Consider the following 19,803-nt stretch of genomic DNA (forward strand, 5'->3'; position numbering starts at 1 on the left):
AGGAAAAACATTCTCTTTCTCCCCCCCCCCCGCCCATCTTTCAGCAAACCTCATTATCCTTCATATGACCCCGTAGGCATCTCATTTTCTTTTGGCTTGTTTGCAAGTTTTAAAATATTAACTGCTTCTCCTGGTTCAGGAAAGGTTGCCTGGCTACTACTGTATACTTTTCAGAGTACTAATTTTTTTTTTTTTTTACTTCATCCTTTCTACCTTGGATAAAGGAATTTAATATGTTTATATAAAAGCCAGTCATAATTAAAACCTCTTATCTTTATTTTATGTATTAATTGTTATTCTCATTTGGGAGACCAGCGCAATACACATGGGAGAGTATGTATTAATTTTTAATAATGTTGAAAGTAAATTAAAATGAGGTTAGAGTCTGTCAGTCACCATGGAATTGGGGAATGATGCCGGTGAGCACAGGAGAGCAGCTTATAAGGACCATAGGAATAAAGAAGAGTAAGATCAAAGCAAGGGAGAATGGACAGTCACCCTATTAATGATCTTTATAAATTATCTAGAAATCCGTAACATTAAAACCTTTGCAGCTAATTGAGGCCTATGATATAGTGAAATATCAAACAATCACAATTATAGGGAAATTTATTTTGTGACTTAAAAACAGCATTGTGTAGTAAATCTGAGGCACTGTATGCGTGCACTTAAGGGCAGACGTCAATATTGCATGAAATAACTATTCTTTAGGGCACTAAAGTATTATATAGAGAAATGAAGAAAGCCATTTACCTGGTTTAGCTTTTGGCACGGTAGGTTTTAACTGTGGGATGTTAACCAAAATTTAATTGGACTTCTCAGAATCATTAATATATTAATGAGAACCAGACCTGCTCTGCAGTGGCCTCCAAATGTATTTGAAGATGGTGTCTTTGTTTTCTTGTCTTCATGGTTGTATTTCTGCTGATGGAGAAATAATGTGAACTTGTCAGACTGGTACAGTCTGGAACACACTCACACTATGGAAAAAATACTAAACAGATAGGTAGGTCCATAGCCTAAAGAATTTTAGGTATCTCCTTAAAGCTTCACACTCAGAGATAGTACACCCAGTTCCACATCCAACGCCTCTTCACATCAGCAGCATTTTTGGTGGCTAAAAGGTGATGAGAGGGATGAAGAAAATATGGTTTACCCATCTAACAGGCAGGGGTCAGCCATATAGCGGAATGGACTATGATACAAGAGGTAACATGGAAGAATCACAAAGACACTGGGTTAAATGAAAGGAGCCAGACACCAAAGGCTCGTATCACATGATTCCAATTGTAGGAGGTACAGAGCAAGCTCCTGGCAACAAGAGGGTTGCCTGGGGTTGGAAGGAGAGTGAGATATGAATACTAATGACTAAACCCTCCACACAGGCACAGTCTGATGTCAGTGATATTGGTTTTATAACATCACGAACACACTAAAACTCATTAGATTACTTTGAGAGGGTGAGTTTTAGTATTATATATGAACCTATTTCAATGAAAACAAAACAAAACAAACAAATTCAGGCTGGGTTGTAGCTCTTGGTTGAGTTGTACTTAGCATGTATGTGACCCCCGAGTTCAATCTCCAGAACACACACAAAGTTGGGTGTGTTCTTAGCATGCATGTTGCCATAGGCTCAGTCTCTAGCACACACACACACATACACACAAACACACCACACCACACAGACACACACACACACCATACACACACACACCACACACACCACACACACACAGACACACATGAAATAAATGAAAAAATTCCATTACCCACAATATTGAAAGGTAACACTTCCTGTATCAAAAACACTGACAATAAAAATATTTCTTGTCAAGTATATTTAATGAAGATACTGACTGTTATTTACAGAAGAGATATGTACATACAATTCCTATACATTAAATGTAGTCAAATTAAGAAAACAGAAAAAAAATCTACTCCAAAATTTCATACTGAATAAAATAAATAAAAGGAATTATTTGGCACAATGTCTATTATGTAGCAAATAAATAACTCTATACCATTGACCGCATAACCTATTTACAATCTATCAGAAAGTGCAAAACAATTGCTGAAAATTAAGATTTTTGTAATAACATTTAAGTCCAGAAAATATGCTTTGTTTTTCATCAGTAACAATAAATTTGTAGTGGAAAGATTTTTAATGCCCAGGAAAATATTTCAATTTTGAAAAAATGTTTTGTGCATATTGTGCTCTTCTGAAATGTTACTTTCTATCTTAACGCTGGCGATATTAAGAACCTTGGTGTTTCTTAGTGGAATTCTTATGTATGTAATCCTGATTTGTAAGTTTTTAAAAGTTACAATGTAAACATATTATTCTAAAGATCATTCTGAAATTACAGACCAAACAGCCATAACGTTTCATAGTGTTGTGGTGAGGTTCCATTCTGTCAGAGGTAAGATTATGAAGATGGAGGGACACGATGTATAATTTGGACTTTTAGGGTATCCTCAACACCCTCCCCAGACCCCAGACCCCAAATAAGGTGCTAAGTAAACAAATCAATTATGTCATCGCCGGTGCATCCAAGTCAAACCTAACCACGGCACAGTCACATGCTGCAAACAGCCTGGTAAGGGATGTCGGAGCCTGATGTAGCCCCCATAAAGGTTATTTCTTCACGTGAGTCTGGCGGTGGCGTGCCGACAAGGAAGGAGGGTGACTATAACTGATGATTCCTAAGCTACGGCATGTCAGCGTTAGACAAGTCAGAACGCTTCTCCTGTGTGGTCGGAAAGCAGGATGTGGACCCAAGGGGCTCTCAGGATGTGTCTCTTGCTCATTCTGGAGAATTTTCTAGTAGCATTGCAGTCAGTAGTAGCATACACAGCATCTTTTGAAACAGTGTGGACTGGAGACAAAACATCACGCTGGGCACTTCAGATGTCTATGGCCTGCGAGGCTCTAATCTGTGTGACATCTGTGATAAAGTTCTCTGGTTGTCAATCACATTTAATTGCCGTACATAACTCCGGACATCCTGATGGTTCTTATTAGCTTGAGCAGCATCCGGATCTGTTAAAAGAATAGCAGGCGAGTTGGCATTGCGTAGTATCTGCATGTAAGATGCGGCTTTATTCCCCCCACTGGCTTATTACATTTATCATAGATTCCCTGGGTTCTGTCAAGGCCTTTCCACACGCCAGTCACTAGAATACTTCTACTTGGTTGGTCCATTTACTTCCTTCTACCCTCCAATTTTCTTTTCTTCCCTGGAATCATCTCATTTGATCATTTTCCTTGGCATTGCACACTTTAAAAAAAAAGCACCAAATAAAAAGGGAAGCTTCTGTCTGATGGCCCTGGTGACAGATGAAAATTGTTTTCCCTTCCCAGCTCACCTCTGTGTCTCACACTCTGTCTCTACCTCCTTTGATCCAGATGAGGACTAATGTCAAAGATGGAGTTTCATTAGCAACTCGGAAAAGCACTTAACATCGTGAGTGATCTGAAGCCAGCCAGTGGGCGTTGGCCTCGTAGGCCCTCTTTGCCTGCATACATATACAGCACCACACCAGCTGTATGCCCCTAGGCACAGCTTGAATTGGGGTACAGATACCTTCTGGCTGATAAGTGACTTCTGGTAAACTTTTCTCCTCTGACATGACTTGCTCTGAAAGTCCACTGACTTATTTTATCTATGTATGTGAGTACCTGGGCTATCGAAGAGATAAGTGGATTTATTCAAACCAGGACTCCCAAAAAAATCTAACGTGCATAGTTATAGTTCCTACCCACAGTAGATATGAGGAGGAAGGCCAGATTCAATACCAAAGTGGGAAACTGGAAGCACACTACCTTGGGAAGTGGCTACCGAGCTCCTGACCGCCATCACCGTGTAAGGATCTGTCCAAAGTGGCCAGCCGGACCTTCCCTTCGATTCTGTTTGTTCCTTTCTACCTTTTTTCTTTCTTTTTGAAACATGGAATCTAAATTTCTCCGCTGTAAATTTCTCCAAATTTTAAATTGAGACTTTCCATACGAAGAAGGAAATGTTGTTTATACATATCCAGCCCTCTGCTGCAGTCACTAACCTGGGGCTCACTCGCATCTCTAGTAGTACGCAGGCGTGGCCAAGCCAGAGTCTGGACTCTGGACCAGAGTTCTTCCCTCCCACTCCCACACTGCTTTCTAAAGTCCGGTGGCTCCTGCTAGCTCCACCCACTGCTCCTGCTAGCTCCACCCACTACTCCACAAGACAATTAGAACGCCAGCCATCTGCGTAAAGTGTTGGAGGAAAATGAAGCAGGTCTAAGTACAGAAAGCGGAGACCAGCTACAAAGGCCCCTGCTCGCTGTAAGAAGAAACTCATCAGTATAATTATCACATATAAATAATCCCACAGTGAACCACAGAACACATTGTGCTTAACTTCCTCCGCGTCCCACTGGCAGTGTACTCTGCATGTACAATATACTGTAATTACATTGCACATAGCCCCACGATGTTTATGAATCTATTCCTATAGCTTTATCTATAGATTGTTGACTTCAGAGCCCAGCAGCTGTTGTTTACCAGCACTTGCTGATAAGTTCAACAAATGCAGTGGAATTTTTTTTTTTAATCCCCTCACTTCTCCCAGAGATGTGGAAGAATGTTGAATTTACTGCCAACGAGGCCGGTGGACCAAAGCTGATTCTATTACCACTCCTGTTTGGTTCTGGAGCCTCCCTGAGAACCTGTCTCGAGGCTCTGAGTCCTCTGCGGCACACAGGAGTTTTTGCATGTAATTTCGAGAACCTCTCGAAACCCCCTGAAGGGCTGTGGATTCTGCTTTATAAAGCTTGTTGTAACTGGTACTGTTTCTCCTCGTTTTCCAGCTGATTTATGGCTATGTCTTTTACACACATAGCACATTACTATAGAAAAAGATATGAGACACTTGAATTCTGGCAGAATCCACATAGAAAGGGTCGGCGACATGTTCTTATTTTTAGAAGCGCGGAGGCATGGTTGTTTGAATTAACTTTTAAAGCTCTTCTCACTCCCTAAGCCAAGACTACTTTCTCTGATTGTTTTTTTCTCTTGAACATTAAAAAGAGGAGGAGGAGGAGGAAGAAGAGAAGGCGAAAGAGAAGGAGAAAAAGGAGGAGGAGGAGAAGGAAAAGGAGGAGGAGGAGGAGGAAGAGGAGGAGGAGGAGGAGGAAGAGGAGGAGGGAATAGTCCTGGCACTCTGTTACCAAGCTCTGGCTTTGGGCCAGAGCTACACTACAATGAGCATACCTCTGTGATTATTAAAACAAGAACCTGTCAGTCTCTACTGGAGAGGATGGTGAGGTAGGCTGCTGTCACATCTGTGTCATCTTACCAATGTCAGTTCTCCAAAATGACACACATTAGCACAAAACTTCCAAAGGTTCACCTGCTCTCTCCCAAACCAGACTGGAGGCTCAAAGCTCCGGTCCTTTTCCCAGGTTCTAGGCCTGGGGAGATGACAGCACTGATCCAACATGCCCAGCTGGTGTTATGAGGAAACCTAGCTCCCAACAGGTTAAAATGGCCATTTGTCAATAGTAATATTCATACATGTGAAAACATAGCACAGGTGTTTACAACATACATTTAACATTTAAAAGAGCCCCTGGGAATACCGGGAATAATGGAATGTAGAATCCTACCATAGGACTCTCTCCAAATGTGCTGTAAATATTCATGCATACTCAAGAGACAATAAATATTACCATTCCCAGCTTATAAATGATAGTATTGACTCACCAAGGGCTGCTGGGCTTCTCAGCATCAGGCATGAGTCACACTGGGAACAGCTTGGAGGCAGGCCTATGTGGGCCTCTACAACCTACCTGTTTTAGCTACACTGAGATGGGCGAATGGATTTCCTTCAAATTCACTTACTAAGTGATGTTCTGACCCTATCTTCTAGAGTTACAATGCAAATATAGCTCAGCTTTATAAGAGAAAAACAATGTTCTTAAACCCAAGGCACACATGGGTTTCATGGTCCAAGCTGTGTCAAATGCTGTCCAGACTCCTAGAGTGCCTTGGAAATCTCATTAAAAAGGACTTAATCGCCGCTATGTCCATGATGGCATGCAGTAACTCAGAACTTACTGAAGGGCTGGCTCCTGTAGTACTGCACTGTTCTGGCAGTATTTGCAATCATGCGCTGTAAGAGATTAAAAAAGAAAAGGGAAATGCAAGTCAGTCAGTTTAGTGTATAATCCCCTAAGGTGTGTGGGGGGGTATTATGTATGCCAGCAAGACTTGGTATCACAGGAAGCAGCATGCTCTGGAATGTTGAAGGCTGCTGGTTGATGTGTAACGTGCACAGTGACATTTTGGGACATCCTAATGCAAAGCGTTTGCAGGTAACGAATATTCATGACTTTGTGACACAGGCCTTTGTCTCATTGTGTGCCTGCTCCTCCAATGGTGAAAGTGCATCTCTGACACTGTGCTTTGATGCTGGGAAACCGTGTCCACCATCCTTTGAAACTGTCTTGGATCTGAAGGAGGGTTAGCTTTCAAGTTTCTCCTAGTTAACAGGACCCAACAGTGAGGTGGTAGATTCCACTGACTGAATGGGAAGTCAGGATATTCTCCTTGAACTGTTGCTGCCCCACGAGGCTTCCCTGACCATTTTTAGTGTCAGCAAAAGTAGGAGTTTCAGTCCAAATTCTGCTTTCCTCCTTTCTTTCCTTTTACCTCCTAATTTACAACACAGATACAGTAGCAGTGTAGGAAATCAAACTGATAAGAATGAAGTGAAAACCGTGTAGGTAGTAACTCAAGGGGGAAACTCATTACTATTTTGGTACATTGTCTCCTGAATATATATATTCATACACACACATATATATACAAAAACATATATACATATATGTATATATCTGATAAAAATACAAAATAAAATCATTAAATATATGTACACACATACACACACACACATATATATATATATATGTATACACACACACACACACACACACACACACACATATATATATACAGTTTAGTTTTCATTTTCAAGACAAGGCTTCTCTGTATAGCCTTGGCTGTCCTGGAACTCACTCTATAGACCAAGTTGGCCTTTAGTTCAGAGATCTGTCTGCCTCAGCCTCCTGAGTGCTGGGATTAAAGGCGTGTACCATAACTGTCGGGCTAGCCTTCTGATATCTTAAAAATAAACATGTAGATGCATTTTAAAAAGTTAAGCCATACTTTATGTATGCTTTGGTTTGGGTTTTCACTTTCATGTTACCCTGTGGTTATTTTCCATACCACTTGCTTTTTTTTTTTTTTTTTTTTTTTTGGTTTTTCAAGACAGGGTTTCTCTGTGTAGCCCTGGCTGTCCTGGAACTCACTCTGTAGACCAGGCTGGCCTTGAACTCAGAAATCCACCTGAATCTGCCTCCCAAGTGCTGGGATTAAAGGCGTGCGCCACCACTGCCCGGCTACCACTTACATTTTAAACAGTCTTAAAACAAGACTACAATTCAGTTAGCCTATGTTAATTTTGTCACTAAGCAATCTTAATTTCTTAAGTATTGGTTGCAATAAAAATTTAAGAGCATGTGTGTGTGTGCATGTGTGCTCGTGTGTATGTGTGTATGCTTGTGCCTGTGAGTGTGTGCCTGTATGCATGTGTGCATGTGTGTGTGTGTGTGTGTGTGTATGTTGAATACTGACATAGAAGAAGCAGGGGAGGGCTGGGGAGTGTGGCTTAGTGGGAAAGCACTTGCTGAACATCCAAGAGGCCCTTGGTTCAGTCTCCAGTACTGAAAGGGCAAGGACACCCTGCCATGAGGGCTGAGAGACCTCAGACTCTCAGGAAAGACACTGATGAGGCCTAAGCACTGTACATTAGCCAGGATGTCCAGTTTTTGCCTGTGGTACATCAGCAGTAGCTTGACTTTGAGGACCCTACCTATGTTTCTGGACTTCATTTTTCAGCTTCTGAAAGGAATCCTGCATAGATCCTGGATGAATAGTCTAATCAGCAGAAACATTGAAAAGGCTCTACACAGGAAAAGGTTCTCCCAGATTTCTATGGAGTGATGCAAGCCCAGTACCTGCTTTTCTCTCTGATAGGCCTTTGGTTTACCAAAGTCTTTAAGAAAATGACTTGAAGAAAAGCTTGCCATGAAAAAACAAAATGACAGAAGAGTCAGGGCCTTACACATGTATATGCACAAGCATCAGGGCCTTACACATGTATGTGAGTACATATCGTCACAATGTAAGCCGATTTGTCAGAACTTGGAAGGTTCTGACAAATGAAGGTAGCTCATATCTGCAGGAGATGCTTTTTGCACACAAAGAGGCGATTGGAAAAGTTGTTCAAACTTCACTTTCAGTAAAGGGTCCCCCAAACCAGCAGGACTGTTGATCAGCATGAGAAATATGTGACGAACACCTCCAAGAAAACTCAGTGCACAATGTATAATTAGCCTCTGATATATGGAGCCCCGGAATAAATAGTAACTATGATAATCTCCCTGCTAATTTACTTTATGCTGTTTTTTCCCTCCTTTAAAGGCTTTGCATCGGAAGGGCACAAGTATGTTCCATGTAGAATTATTGTAATTCTTCAGATATTGAATGGAATGTAATTACTGGAAACCCCACGGAACGCTGCCAGTGTGCCCCTCTGAAGAATAATAAAACAATTAGCATAGGTCAGAAACCTCTTCCTATACCATTTTGTAGAGAGTAATTGTTCTGCTTTTTAGTTTTGAAAGATAAAACATTTCATTCTGACTTTAGTTTTAGACTACTCTTTATAACTATCCTCTGAGGCTTCATAATTTTTTTTTAGCTCATTATGTAGTTTAAAATGTGAGAACAATTGTTCAAATCCGTAATTTCTAGCCCCGAAGTTCATTTTACCTTTCTAAATCTTTGATTAATTTTAACAATGGTTTTAATTTTGACGTATCCTTTTAATTGTATTGCCAAGATAACTTCAGCTTAACTTACATCCAAATCGGGCTTTATAAGGAGGTCCGTTCTTCCCTTTGTGAGGTCCGGACAATAATGTTTAATGGTGTGAACTCGGTGACGATAAGTGAAATCCCACTATCATTGCTGGCCAATATCTGCCTGCAGAATATTTTCAGGAGGCCACAAAGCAGGGAGGGGGAAGCTAACATGATATTTCATCTCCAACCTCTTTTGCCCCCATTAACAATACAATATTTAATATGCTTGTGAGTCTTCAGAAACCCCCACCCCCAACCATTTCGAGTCTATAACACCTTCTATAGGCTGCCCATAAGCCATGATTTCCCAGGGCTTGACCACACCCAGAAGCGGGAACAGACTGTTTCTAAAGTCAGCCCTTGAATTTGTAAACATTTCTGGTGTAGAATTGTGTTGTTATTTGGTGTCAACGTATTTCTCCCTTTACCTTTTGCCCACTGAGCTCTGGAATATTAACAAATACGTTAGGTTAGTTCCTCAGGCACGTAGAAATCCCACCTTAGATCTTCTCTGACTCATCCTAAATAGCCCCAATCTATCCTGAAGTTTCTTACAGGACAATTTAGCTTCTCCTGGCCAGTTTCTAGCTTGACATCTTAGAGCGCAGAGAAATCACTTTCCCTCTTCTTTGATCTGGCTGAGTTATACATCTAAGTCATAATTTGAATAAAATTATGTAACTGACATCTGTCAAGCTTCAGAGAATGAAAGTTCACCACCTGGTTTGCTGGACTGCCGTCAGGACGAAGCTCTCAGCTCTGCAAATGTGCAGGTTGATTTTGGGGGACCAAGGTGAAGGACTTTACATCTATCTCCATTAAAACACAGCTAGGCAGCCTTTCTGTCTCCTGTGTTTCACAGATGTCACCCCATGTGGCATCTTCAGTGGCAGATAAGATTATGCATTGTTGAGCTCAGCTGAGGTTGACTGAAACTAAAGTTAAAGACACACGGGTTTCATTATCCAACTGTCACAATGAGGGGAGGGATCAAAAAATTACACCCCAGGCTTAGAGCTCTTGCCAAAGCAGGCTGGCCTGCCTGGAGCCGGCCAGGCAACTCTGTAATGCCAGGCTGAGGGGGGAGGCTAATTACTCCAGAGCAGAATGTCTCACCTCCCTTTTCCACCCCATCCCCTCCCCCATCCAGCAAAGTTGAGGGTTATGACTCAACTTAATGGCCAAAGTGATTGGTAATTTGGGGTGAGTGTGAGGAGAACATACCCCCTCGGAAGGGGCTCCAAGTTGGTAGGGTACACCGACTGAAACCCCTTGTCCCGCCTGAAATGATTCTTTTGTGGGACTAGTTCTAAGTGCCTTCACAGCTTGTTTGCACAGGGCTGAGAGATGGAGCCAGCTGAGGAATTCTCCTCAGGATGATCATTTGCAGAAGAACCCTCCAAAAAGAAAGAAAAGAAAGGAAGGAGGGAAAGGAGAAAGAGAGGGCGAGAGAGAGAGAGAGAGAGAGAGAGAGAGAGAGAGAGAGAGACAGAGACAGAGAGACAGAGAGAGACAGAGAGACAGAGAGAGACATAGACAGACAGAGACAGACAGACAGACAGAGACAGACAAAGACAGAGAGATCTGAAACACTCAGTAACCACACCCAGCCATTCATTTCTCTGTATAACTGAAGGCAGAGACTCAGAAACACATCTCCTTCTTGAGGCCTCAGTGAACACTATGGAGACAAACTGGGCCTGGGCTTCACCTCGAGGTTACAAACCTGACACAAATGTTCCTCAAGCTCTGGGGTAGATGTTTATCTTTGTATCCAGTATGGTGTGAGGAGCCTTGTTCAAGGTCTCAGCCTTACCCGTTTCATTTACCGGCCTTTGGGCTAGCCTTTCAGGAGCAGCCTTACCTAACCAGGTGTTTTCACTCACATCTCCACACGCGTGGGTACCTGGCGCTATCTGCCAGGCCTCTATGCTCTCTAGTTTTCCCAATTTGCTCCTACTGACTCTTGTCCTTGCCCAAGCTGCCGACTCCTTGTGTTGCCAAAGAGTTATAGGCTTGTGTGTCTAGTGTTCAAAGTTCAGACTAGCAGGCTTCTGAAGAGGTACAGGCTTATGTGACTAGTGTTCAAAGTTCAGACTAGCAGGCCTCCAGGCGAAGCCAGCTGACACTGTAGGCTCTGATACCATTAGTCAGCTTCCTGGGGGTTTAGGCCAGTTTTTTGTGTGTGTGTGTGTGTTTTGGCTCCTCAGCTAAGAGCACCCTGTGAGGAGCAGCTCCCAGGAATTATGCCTCTTCTAACAAGTGTCTGTCTGTTAGAGGAGGTTTTTTTTTTTCCTTCTGCTGACCTCTAAGATCTTGAGCCTTCTTATCTTTTGATTTTGATTTTCAAGTAAGATCTTGCTCTAGTCCAGGCTGGCCTTGAACGGATGACCCTCCAGTGCCAGGATTACCGGCATGTGCCACAATCAGCATCGCTATTGCTCCTGTTTGCCGGCCTCTCTTTTCTCTTCTGCCATTTTTGTTTCTATGCTTTGAATCTCTCCGTGTCTCTATGTTTATCCAGTACAGGCCCCCTATCAATCCTTTGATGTCTAGCATGTATAAAACCCCATTTACAATGGTAATAACTTTATTCAGACTGCCGTATCTTCAGGACAAGAAACTTTTTTCCCCATAAGAAGGTGCAGAAATATACAGTCTTTCCTCTTCAAAGGTTATGCCCATGGTAGCAACCGCAGGATATATGCAGCAAGGCCCAACTTCCTGGAACTCAGCTAGTCTTCACTGTAATCCTTCCCGAAGAAGCCTGAGCTTTGTCTCCAGCGGTGGAACTTTATGTCCGTAGGGTTTGTGACAGACAGACACACGTCTAATATCCACAACATCCACAGTGTATTGTACATAGGACGGTCATGGGGTGCCACAGTTCAGACACACGTGGAGGATACCATTTCCATTCACACTGAAGTAGAATGGAAGGACACTGAAGGACAGAGCACCATGAGGTGGGGAAAGGAAAGAACGCCCATTCAGGAACAGAAAGCTAAGTTAAAACATCATCTGGTTTTGCAAAATGCTACAGGACACTCTCATTAATATAATTTCTAACAAATAGAAAACGTTTCTGTATACCACAAAATCCTTTTCAAACGCCCTTCCTCATCAAGTCTAGCACTGGAAGATCACTGGACTATCCTTCTATTTAGTGACTATTTCTTGTATACTTGGAATATACCAGACACATTCATGGATGGTGGTCGTGAAATATCAGTGGCCCTGGTCTATGCCTCTCACTTCTAGTGAGAGAGAGACAGATGAGGAAAATCAAAGATGACCGGCTCAGATTATAAGAGCTGCTCTTGAGGCTGGACCACGAGGCAGAATGCTCACTGTGAGTGAGCCTGAACCAGGAAGAGAAGCCAGGTACAGGAAAACTGGGAAAATAACACTCTCAGGCAAAGGACTCAAGGCTGGAATAGAAAGAATGAGGATGGCTTTGCCAACCTGGGCTATCTACAGAGCTGAAGTCTTCGACAAAGCTTGACGGGTCCCTAGGGCAGCATGGCTGGATCTTACGATGCGACTGTATGTAATGTGGTTTTATCTGACACGGCTGCAGGGACTTCCCACCATTAGTTTCCTTGGTGCACGTCTTTACTACTCTCATGGCCTTTATTTTAATAACTTCTGTTGTCTTTTGTTAATATTTAATATTCCAAGTGTTTATAGCTCACCTTTACGACAGCATATATCCTAAAGGACCAGGGCTACTTTGTTAGGCATCTTTTTATTTCCTAGTGAAGTCCTTTGCCTGGGCACTCTCATGCTTTCTGTTGCTTTGAAGCATGCTCTTTAGGAAAATGTGCATTTGTCTTTGTCTGTGAAGTCTGTATAAAGTGTAAATCCCCAAGGTATTCCTATAGATTTCCTTTGGATTGGAAAGGTCTTGGGGACTAGGCAGGTTTGAACATTTAGGTTTTGACCTAAAGATTATTTTTCCATAGCTCCAGGTAACAAAATCAATGTTCCACTCGAACCTTTTAGGATATTACTGGTGTTAGAGGCCACACTGTTGCAAGTTATATAATGGCATGCCTAGAAATGCCAAACAGAAAGGATTCAAAACATTTCTCTTCTTTAATAAGCTTCTGTTCATGTTTCCAGAAGTCTAGAAGTTTCCTCCATACTTCTCATTCCAGAAAAAAATGACTACTTCAAAATCTTATTCTTAAGTAAATATATCTAAATATGGGTATGACTGAAATAGAACCAGTTTCATGGTACAGCAGCCACTGTACCTATCAGCATGCTTTTTGCAGCCTGGGATAGTGGCAGCCGGCCAGCATGTTATCCTCTAATCCATTGCTAGTCTACCTTCTGAGTGTTATAAATATTCATACATGCCATAGAAAGCTATAAAGGGCTTTATTCAAACAATTTTTTGAATACCCCTTTATGTTTCCCCCAAAAGAAAGAATGCCTGAAAAAAAATTTTTTTTGCATAAGGATAAGAATGTGAGTTCTCTTTTGTTCACACTCAAAAATCCTGAAAACCAATAAGCAGTAAATTCTCTAATCCTTATTTCATACCTCAAGGGTGAAGACACTGAAAATACAAACAACAAACAAACAAACAAACAAACAAACAGCGTTGGCATGCTGGCTTGCTGTGCCTTTGGGAAGCCAGCACCACACAAAGGCATTGGTGTCCCTGGCTGCCCTTGGTGACTTCTGCCCCTGCCAGGGGCTTCCACTGGGGACAGAGCCCAGCAGGTCTACTCACATACACAGACTGCCAGCTCTGCTCACACCTGGTCCTTGCTGATGGATGCCTGACAAGAACCTGGAGAAGACAACACATCCTTCTCCAAGACACTTAGGGCTAACTGTAGATGAGGGTGACAGTAATGGTATGGGCTGGCTGGGAGAAAATCCTGGAAAGCTAGCCAACACTGATTGACCAATGTTGACTGACAATGTCAATGAAAATTGATAGGTCAGGTTTAGAAAGCCAATCAAATTGATTTTGATTTGAAATCCTACTTAATTTTTCTACTAACATCTAACTCGTGGAAAGTCATTTCTGAAATCAACCTGTCTGGTAATATTATTTATCAAATAAAATAAAGCTTAGAAAGCTGTTAACACAGAGGACTAAGAGCACTTCCCCCAAATCTCCCTCTCCCTCCCTTGATTTTTAGTGAGATGCACTGATACCCCAAATGAGGGCTGCATTTTCTAGCCTTCCTTTCACGCGGTTAAATTTCTAGCCACTTAAATGTGATGGAGGTGGTGAGTCAGCTTCTTCTCTTTCCTTAATGGGAAAAACATTTCTCTACTCATCCTTTTCCTCTCTTCACAGCTAGGATGTGGATGTGATGATGGGCCATTGTGGACCACGTGAAACTGGAAGAGAGCCGAAGCCAGGAACTTTGATGTTCCTCAGAATGGAGCTACTATGCTTGCTTGAGACGTTGAAGTGAAAATAAATAAACTTTCCGTGTTTCTAAATGATCACAATGATTGTTCAACCCATCGTTGATTTAGGCTTGTGTGTCATAGCTACAATGCTAGCTTAACCATTCGGTGGCTATTAAACAAACATGACCACCCAGAGAGCAGAACAGTTAGGCCCTCCTTGCTGACTGCCTAGCAGGGTTCACTGCTGTGGCCCCAAGGTACAGACACGAGGAGCCTGTAGGCTGTAGAGAGGACATGGCTCTAGAAACTCAGAGAAAACCCTCAGCCTCTGTATCAGACGGCTGGCACAGTGTACACTGCTATTCTTGCTTGCTTTGGACCATGCAGCTAACATCATCAGTCTCAAATCATAAAGTCAGCTTACTCTTCTAAGAATTCTAAGTTCCACACCTCTGTGCCCCTGTATTTTACAACTCAGTGATTGGCTTGGCTGCCTCTTGGTCTTAGTATGTTTTGTGTAAGTGATTCAGAATTCATTCATTCTTTCTTTCCTTCCTTCCTTCCTTCCTTCCTTCCTTCCTTCCTTCCTTCCTTGAAAATGTGTGAAAATGTTTAATTCTCTATGCTAACAAGTAACCAAAGAATTTTTTTCTTTTCATAAAAAAAAAATGACCAAACTGATACCTTAGCCTAGATGTTCATGCCCTACCTTTGGTATATGGGAGAGAAACCACAGAGAAACCATTTACCCACGGGTGCAGTGTCTTTGAGGAGCGTGTGCTTATGTCTGTTTCCTCAGTTTAAGACAGTGGAACCTACCAGCCAAAGCTGTGTTCCTAATGGTAAGCTTATAGTGAATGAGGCTGAGGCAGAGCCCATGCACAGTGGGATGTTTCAAATTCTTCTGCAGACGTATACAGGAGCTTGATTTCAAGAAGCAATCAGAATTTCAGGTCTCTGATAAGAACTCTCCAGTACTTTCTGACTTACAAGACTCATGCACCATGGACCGTCCATCTGCCTAGAGATGAATAAAGCAGGCATGAACCCCATTTTTTTTTTTTGTTTGTTTGTTAAGGAAACAGACTCACACAGAAGATGAAGAACAAAGGGAACTGGGTATTGACCCTAAATGTCTCCTAAGTTCCAAAGCCAGAGAGACACACTTGCACTGCAAAACATAATCTTGGGCAAATGTGTGCATCCTGGGAAATGAAGCTCTATCATTCCACGTCTCCAGGATGCATGGCAGCCCAGGGATTCGGAGACAGTGTGGCATTCCGTTGACATGGACTGTGTAGCTAAAGAAAGGCTTTGGCAAGGCCTGCTTTATTGCTTCACAGGAGATAAGAAAACAAATTTCGAAGTACCTTTGCCAGATTCTCTCTTCTGTGGGTGGGGGCTGGGTAGATAGAGGAGAAGGGGCTGGAAAATACGGAATATGAAAGTGCCAGTTTCACATTTGTTCCCAACATTTCATTGTTGTTATTGTTATTGTCGTTATGGTGATCTTCGAGTCTCCAAGTCCCCTCTGTGAACTTGAGTGAACTTTATGAGACCGAGCAATACACACTTAGATTAATACCCTATAATAAAGGTCGGCTGTAGTGTTGCCTCTTACCTACATGCACTCCAGTTGGCCCTGGCAGATAAACATTTCAAAGGCATCCTGGGGCAGTCTAGCTAGCTGCACAAACCTTACAAAACAACAAGAAACGCAGAAGTCACTCTTGAATGTTCGTGCGTTTTAACAACAGGCAGCAGAGGGACAGAAACACACAGCATAAAAGCCAACTGCTGCTGCGAGCCACAGCACAAATACCATTCAGCTCCACAAAAGAGAGCTGACAGAAAAGACGGAGCCAATTTGAACCAAATGTTTCAAAACTCCATTCTGTGTAACTACCTTTGTAACACGGCAGCATACACAGAAGTTATTTGCCTTATTAGTACAAATGCAAATTTTGTTTTAGAAAAAAAAAAAACATTGTAGTTAAGGTTATAATACTGCACGTACCATTTTTTCAAAGTTTACTAGATTGTCAATGAACGTCTTGTTCCCCTCGTGAGTAAATGTCATATCTGTAAAGAAATAAAAGCCACATTCTAGTCACTAACCGAAATATGTCACACTAAGAAAGTACAATAGCACCATTAGCATATGCAGGTGGATTTGCATAACACTCTAGTTGGAGAAGCTGATAATAGTTTCTTTTGTTAGGTGTTTAACTTTCCAAATCACTTTACCTGAGGTTAGTAAAATCTCTACCATAAACCCTTTTCACTCACTAGGCTTCTAAATCATGGGCTTTTCATACTGCTGTGTTCTTGCCTTCCAACCCCTTTAAGAGACTGGAGCCCAAGAGCAGGAGCCAAGAGAGGTGGAAAGACAGTCTTCTTGCCAGAGAGCCTTCTGAGAGGCTGTCGCTCATCTTTACCCCTCAAGTGCCCCTTCCCGCCTGGCCTGGGTGTGTCTTCAGATTACCTTTAATAAGCAAGGGCATGAACGGGATGAGAGGAGGCTCCAGTTTAGCTGCTGTCAGCCTGTACGCCCTGTGGTTTCTGGAAGGATCCTTGGGAGAAACCAAAGTGTTGTTGGTCAGTGATGAGTGATACATGCCACACCCCCTTTTAAACTCTTAGCACACAAAGCATCCCACAGCTGTGTCTTTGGGGGATGAGATGTTATGGAAGAAAAGCAGATTTAAACAGGTTTGGTTTGTTTTAAAACAACTTTACATACAGGTGAGACAGTACTATGCTGTTTTTGTTTCTGTTCTGGTTTGAAGGCACCCACAGGAACCAAGGGAAGGCATCCCTCTGAATACTAAAAAACTGTGTAAAACAAACATCAACAGATTTTCCCACTCCATGAAGCCCCACCTCCTTGGCTCCCTGCCCCATCCTCTACCCGGAATAGCCATTCCTAACTTGCCCTCTGAACCATTCCTTGACCCCCAGCAAGAGCCATCCACTACTTTCCTGTCTGGTAAGACCTCCCAGACAACGGGGAAACATCATTTTGTCAAGCCAAGAAACGTAGCTTCAACCCATAGCCACCTGAGCGGTGTTAGGTAGGACCCTATTACACTGCTTTTCTAACCTACACAAATTGACCTTATGTGGGACATAAGTCCTCTTTAAGTTAGTTCCTGAGGGTGCCATTCATTAGTCAGACATGCTTGTTTTAGCAGCACTAAAAGGGATCATAAACTTCTTAAAGTCATACAAGGACGGATACAATTTCCGCAATGAGAACTTGAGCTAATCAGAAATTGGATTACTGCGGACAGTGAGCAGAGTAAAAGTGAGGCGGCTGTCACTTACCATTAAGCCCTCAAACTCCGCATAGAACTTCTTAAACTTGCTCGGCAGTTTCTGTTCATCAAATGGAAACGACACACATATTGGTCAGATATCTCTAGATATGGATTGTGTGCTACTGTGTCTAAGGGAAACACATTTCTTCTGGCTCCTAATCAAACCCCTCTGAGCCAGGGTGAACTATCGTGCCCCCCCGGCACTTGAGAATAATCTCTGGAATATAGAAAACTTGCCTTTGCAAAGTCTTAATGTAGCTGAACTCCAAGAAGCTATAACACTTCTGGCCTTACTGCTTTTATAATGTATTCTTGACTGGGCGATTCATAATCAGGTCTGCCTGCATTCCTGAGACCATAAGCGGCCAGGACCCTTCAAACTCTTGTTTCTCTTAACTCTTTGATTCCCCCAATTCGACACTTAGAATGGAGAACGTTAGGATTTAAGAGGCTTGGGAAGATGATGAAACCTTCTTCCTCTTTTACAGAGAAAGCCATGGAAGAAAAAAGTCTTCTTATTTTTTTCTTTTTAATTGTTGTTGTTGTTGTTTTTTTAAACTGGCATTTCCCCAGTGTCCAATAGCACTGAGATATGGAGGGACTTAGTTAGTGTCCTTTGAATAGTTGAAGCCTGTGCATTAGGGATGGAAGGTATTAGTCTCACAGCCTGCTGATCCCTAAGCCACAGCTGGCACCACTGGCTCCTTGGGTCCACATTCCCTGCTTGCTTTTCTGCTACTTCCCTTATATACTCTGAGCTGCTTTTCCGAGGGAGCACTTCTGCCTGGTTTTTCTGCCTAATGGAGAATCGAAGAGTTCTATCAGGATGCTGGCTTCTCCTGATAGAACCAATAGGTGCACCTGCTGGGAGAGGCTAGGACCAGACCCCTTTCAATCCAGTGCTTACCATTTTTCTGAGAGTTGTTTTTGCAAAGCTGAGCTTTCTACTGACCAAACCAGGGGGCAGAGCAATGTGTTTCCCACTGTGAGACTGGGAAAGCACCAATAGAACGGAGACCTACAGATTCCCAACAGTCCTGCTCTGCCCAGCTACCCGCCTTCTACAGCTGCTCCACCGACTAGCCCTCTGCAGTCCTCAGAAAAACTCTCTTCTGTCCTCCAGCATGAGTCTCAGACTGTCATATTCCCATTTAACCACCTGTAAACCTCCTGCTTTTGTTTCTGAAAGCCAATGCCTTGCACATCTTCCACATTCCCGAGTACCCGTTTTCAAGGATGGGGAAACCTCATATTATTTCTCAGAAGATGCATTCAAGGCCTGAGGATGTCACTCGGGACATCTGGAACCACCAGTTGGTAATATATATATAATTTTAAAAATTAGACCTCTTTGGAGCTGGGGATGGCAAGAGACACCTTTAATCCAAACACTCTGGAGGCAGAGGCAGGTGGATTTCTGTGAGTTCCAGGCCAGCCTGGTCTCCACAGTGTGTTCAAAGCCAGCCGGTTCTAAATACCCAGGACCACATACTGAACAGACCTACTTGGATTAGATTCAAATATTCGCTGATATAGGTCCACTTTTGACCACACCTCTGTCATCTCAGCTCTCTCTTAACTTAGCTAGATTCTCAGACAGCGTCAATAGGCAACATAGCATTCACATTTTTCTTTGTGGCTCTCAAGACTGTTCTCTAACTACACACTGTTCCAAGAGAAGTGTCTTGGTAGTGGCCATTAGCCAATCCAGGGGAAGGCTAGCAACCTCAGCAACCATCTTGGTTGTCACAGCTTTGTCGGTGTGGATGGGTGTGGGGCAATGGGAAGTGCTTCTGAATACAGTGGGCGTGGCCAGAGACGTTAGTTCAGTACCCTACAGCACACAGGCAGTCCTCCACCAGAGTGATCTGTCCTCCCAACTGCCCATAGAGCCAAGGCCAGCACTCAGCCCTTTATCTCAGACGGGGTTTGCTCCCTGTTTCAAGCCCCTCTTCTTACTGTAGGCTCCTGTATGTCCTCTTTTGCCCACTGACTGATTTACAGTTGTTCTACCGTCCTCTGAGACCGTGCATCGTTCCTCACCCACCCTCACCCCCACCCCCCTACTCCCCCACCCCCCGTTCACGTGGCTACTCTGGCGCTCATGGAAACTGGGTGAGATGTCCTTGGAAAG

The 19,803-nt window shown here is 42.9% G+C and overlaps 1 protein-coding gene across 1 annotated transcript in view; it reads right to left on the reverse strand.

Moving 5' to 3' along the window:
* Nucleotides 1-1,824: 1,824 nt before the first annotated feature.
* Nucleotides 1,825-19,803, reverse strand: part of Rapgef4 (Rap guanine nucleotide exchange factor 4) — a 285,390-nt gene continuing 267,411 nt past the window's right edge. Inside the window, exons 27-31 of the mRNA XM_028762856.1 lie at nt 17,677-17,727; nt 16,835-16,922; nt 16,367-16,431; nt 6,098-6,152; nt 1,825-3,043 (exon numbers count right to left, since the gene is read on the reverse strand). Of these exons, the coding sequence (XP_028618689.1) occupies nt 2,916-3,043; nt 6,098-6,152; nt 16,367-16,431; nt 16,835-16,922; nt 17,677-17,727 (387 nt within the window). The 3' untranslated portion in view covers nt 1,825-2,915. The remainder of the gene's footprint in view (nt 3,044-6,097; nt 6,153-16,366; nt 16,432-16,834; nt 16,923-17,676; nt 17,728-19,803) is intronic.

The sequence above is a fragment of the Grammomys surdaster genome, unplaced genomic scaffold (assembly GCF_004785775.1).
Source record: "Grammomys surdaster isolate TR1022 unplaced genomic scaffold, NIH_TR_1.0 136, whole genome shotgun sequence".
Lineage (NCBI taxonomy): Eukaryota > Metazoa > Chordata > Mammalia > Rodentia > Muridae > Grammomys > Grammomys surdaster.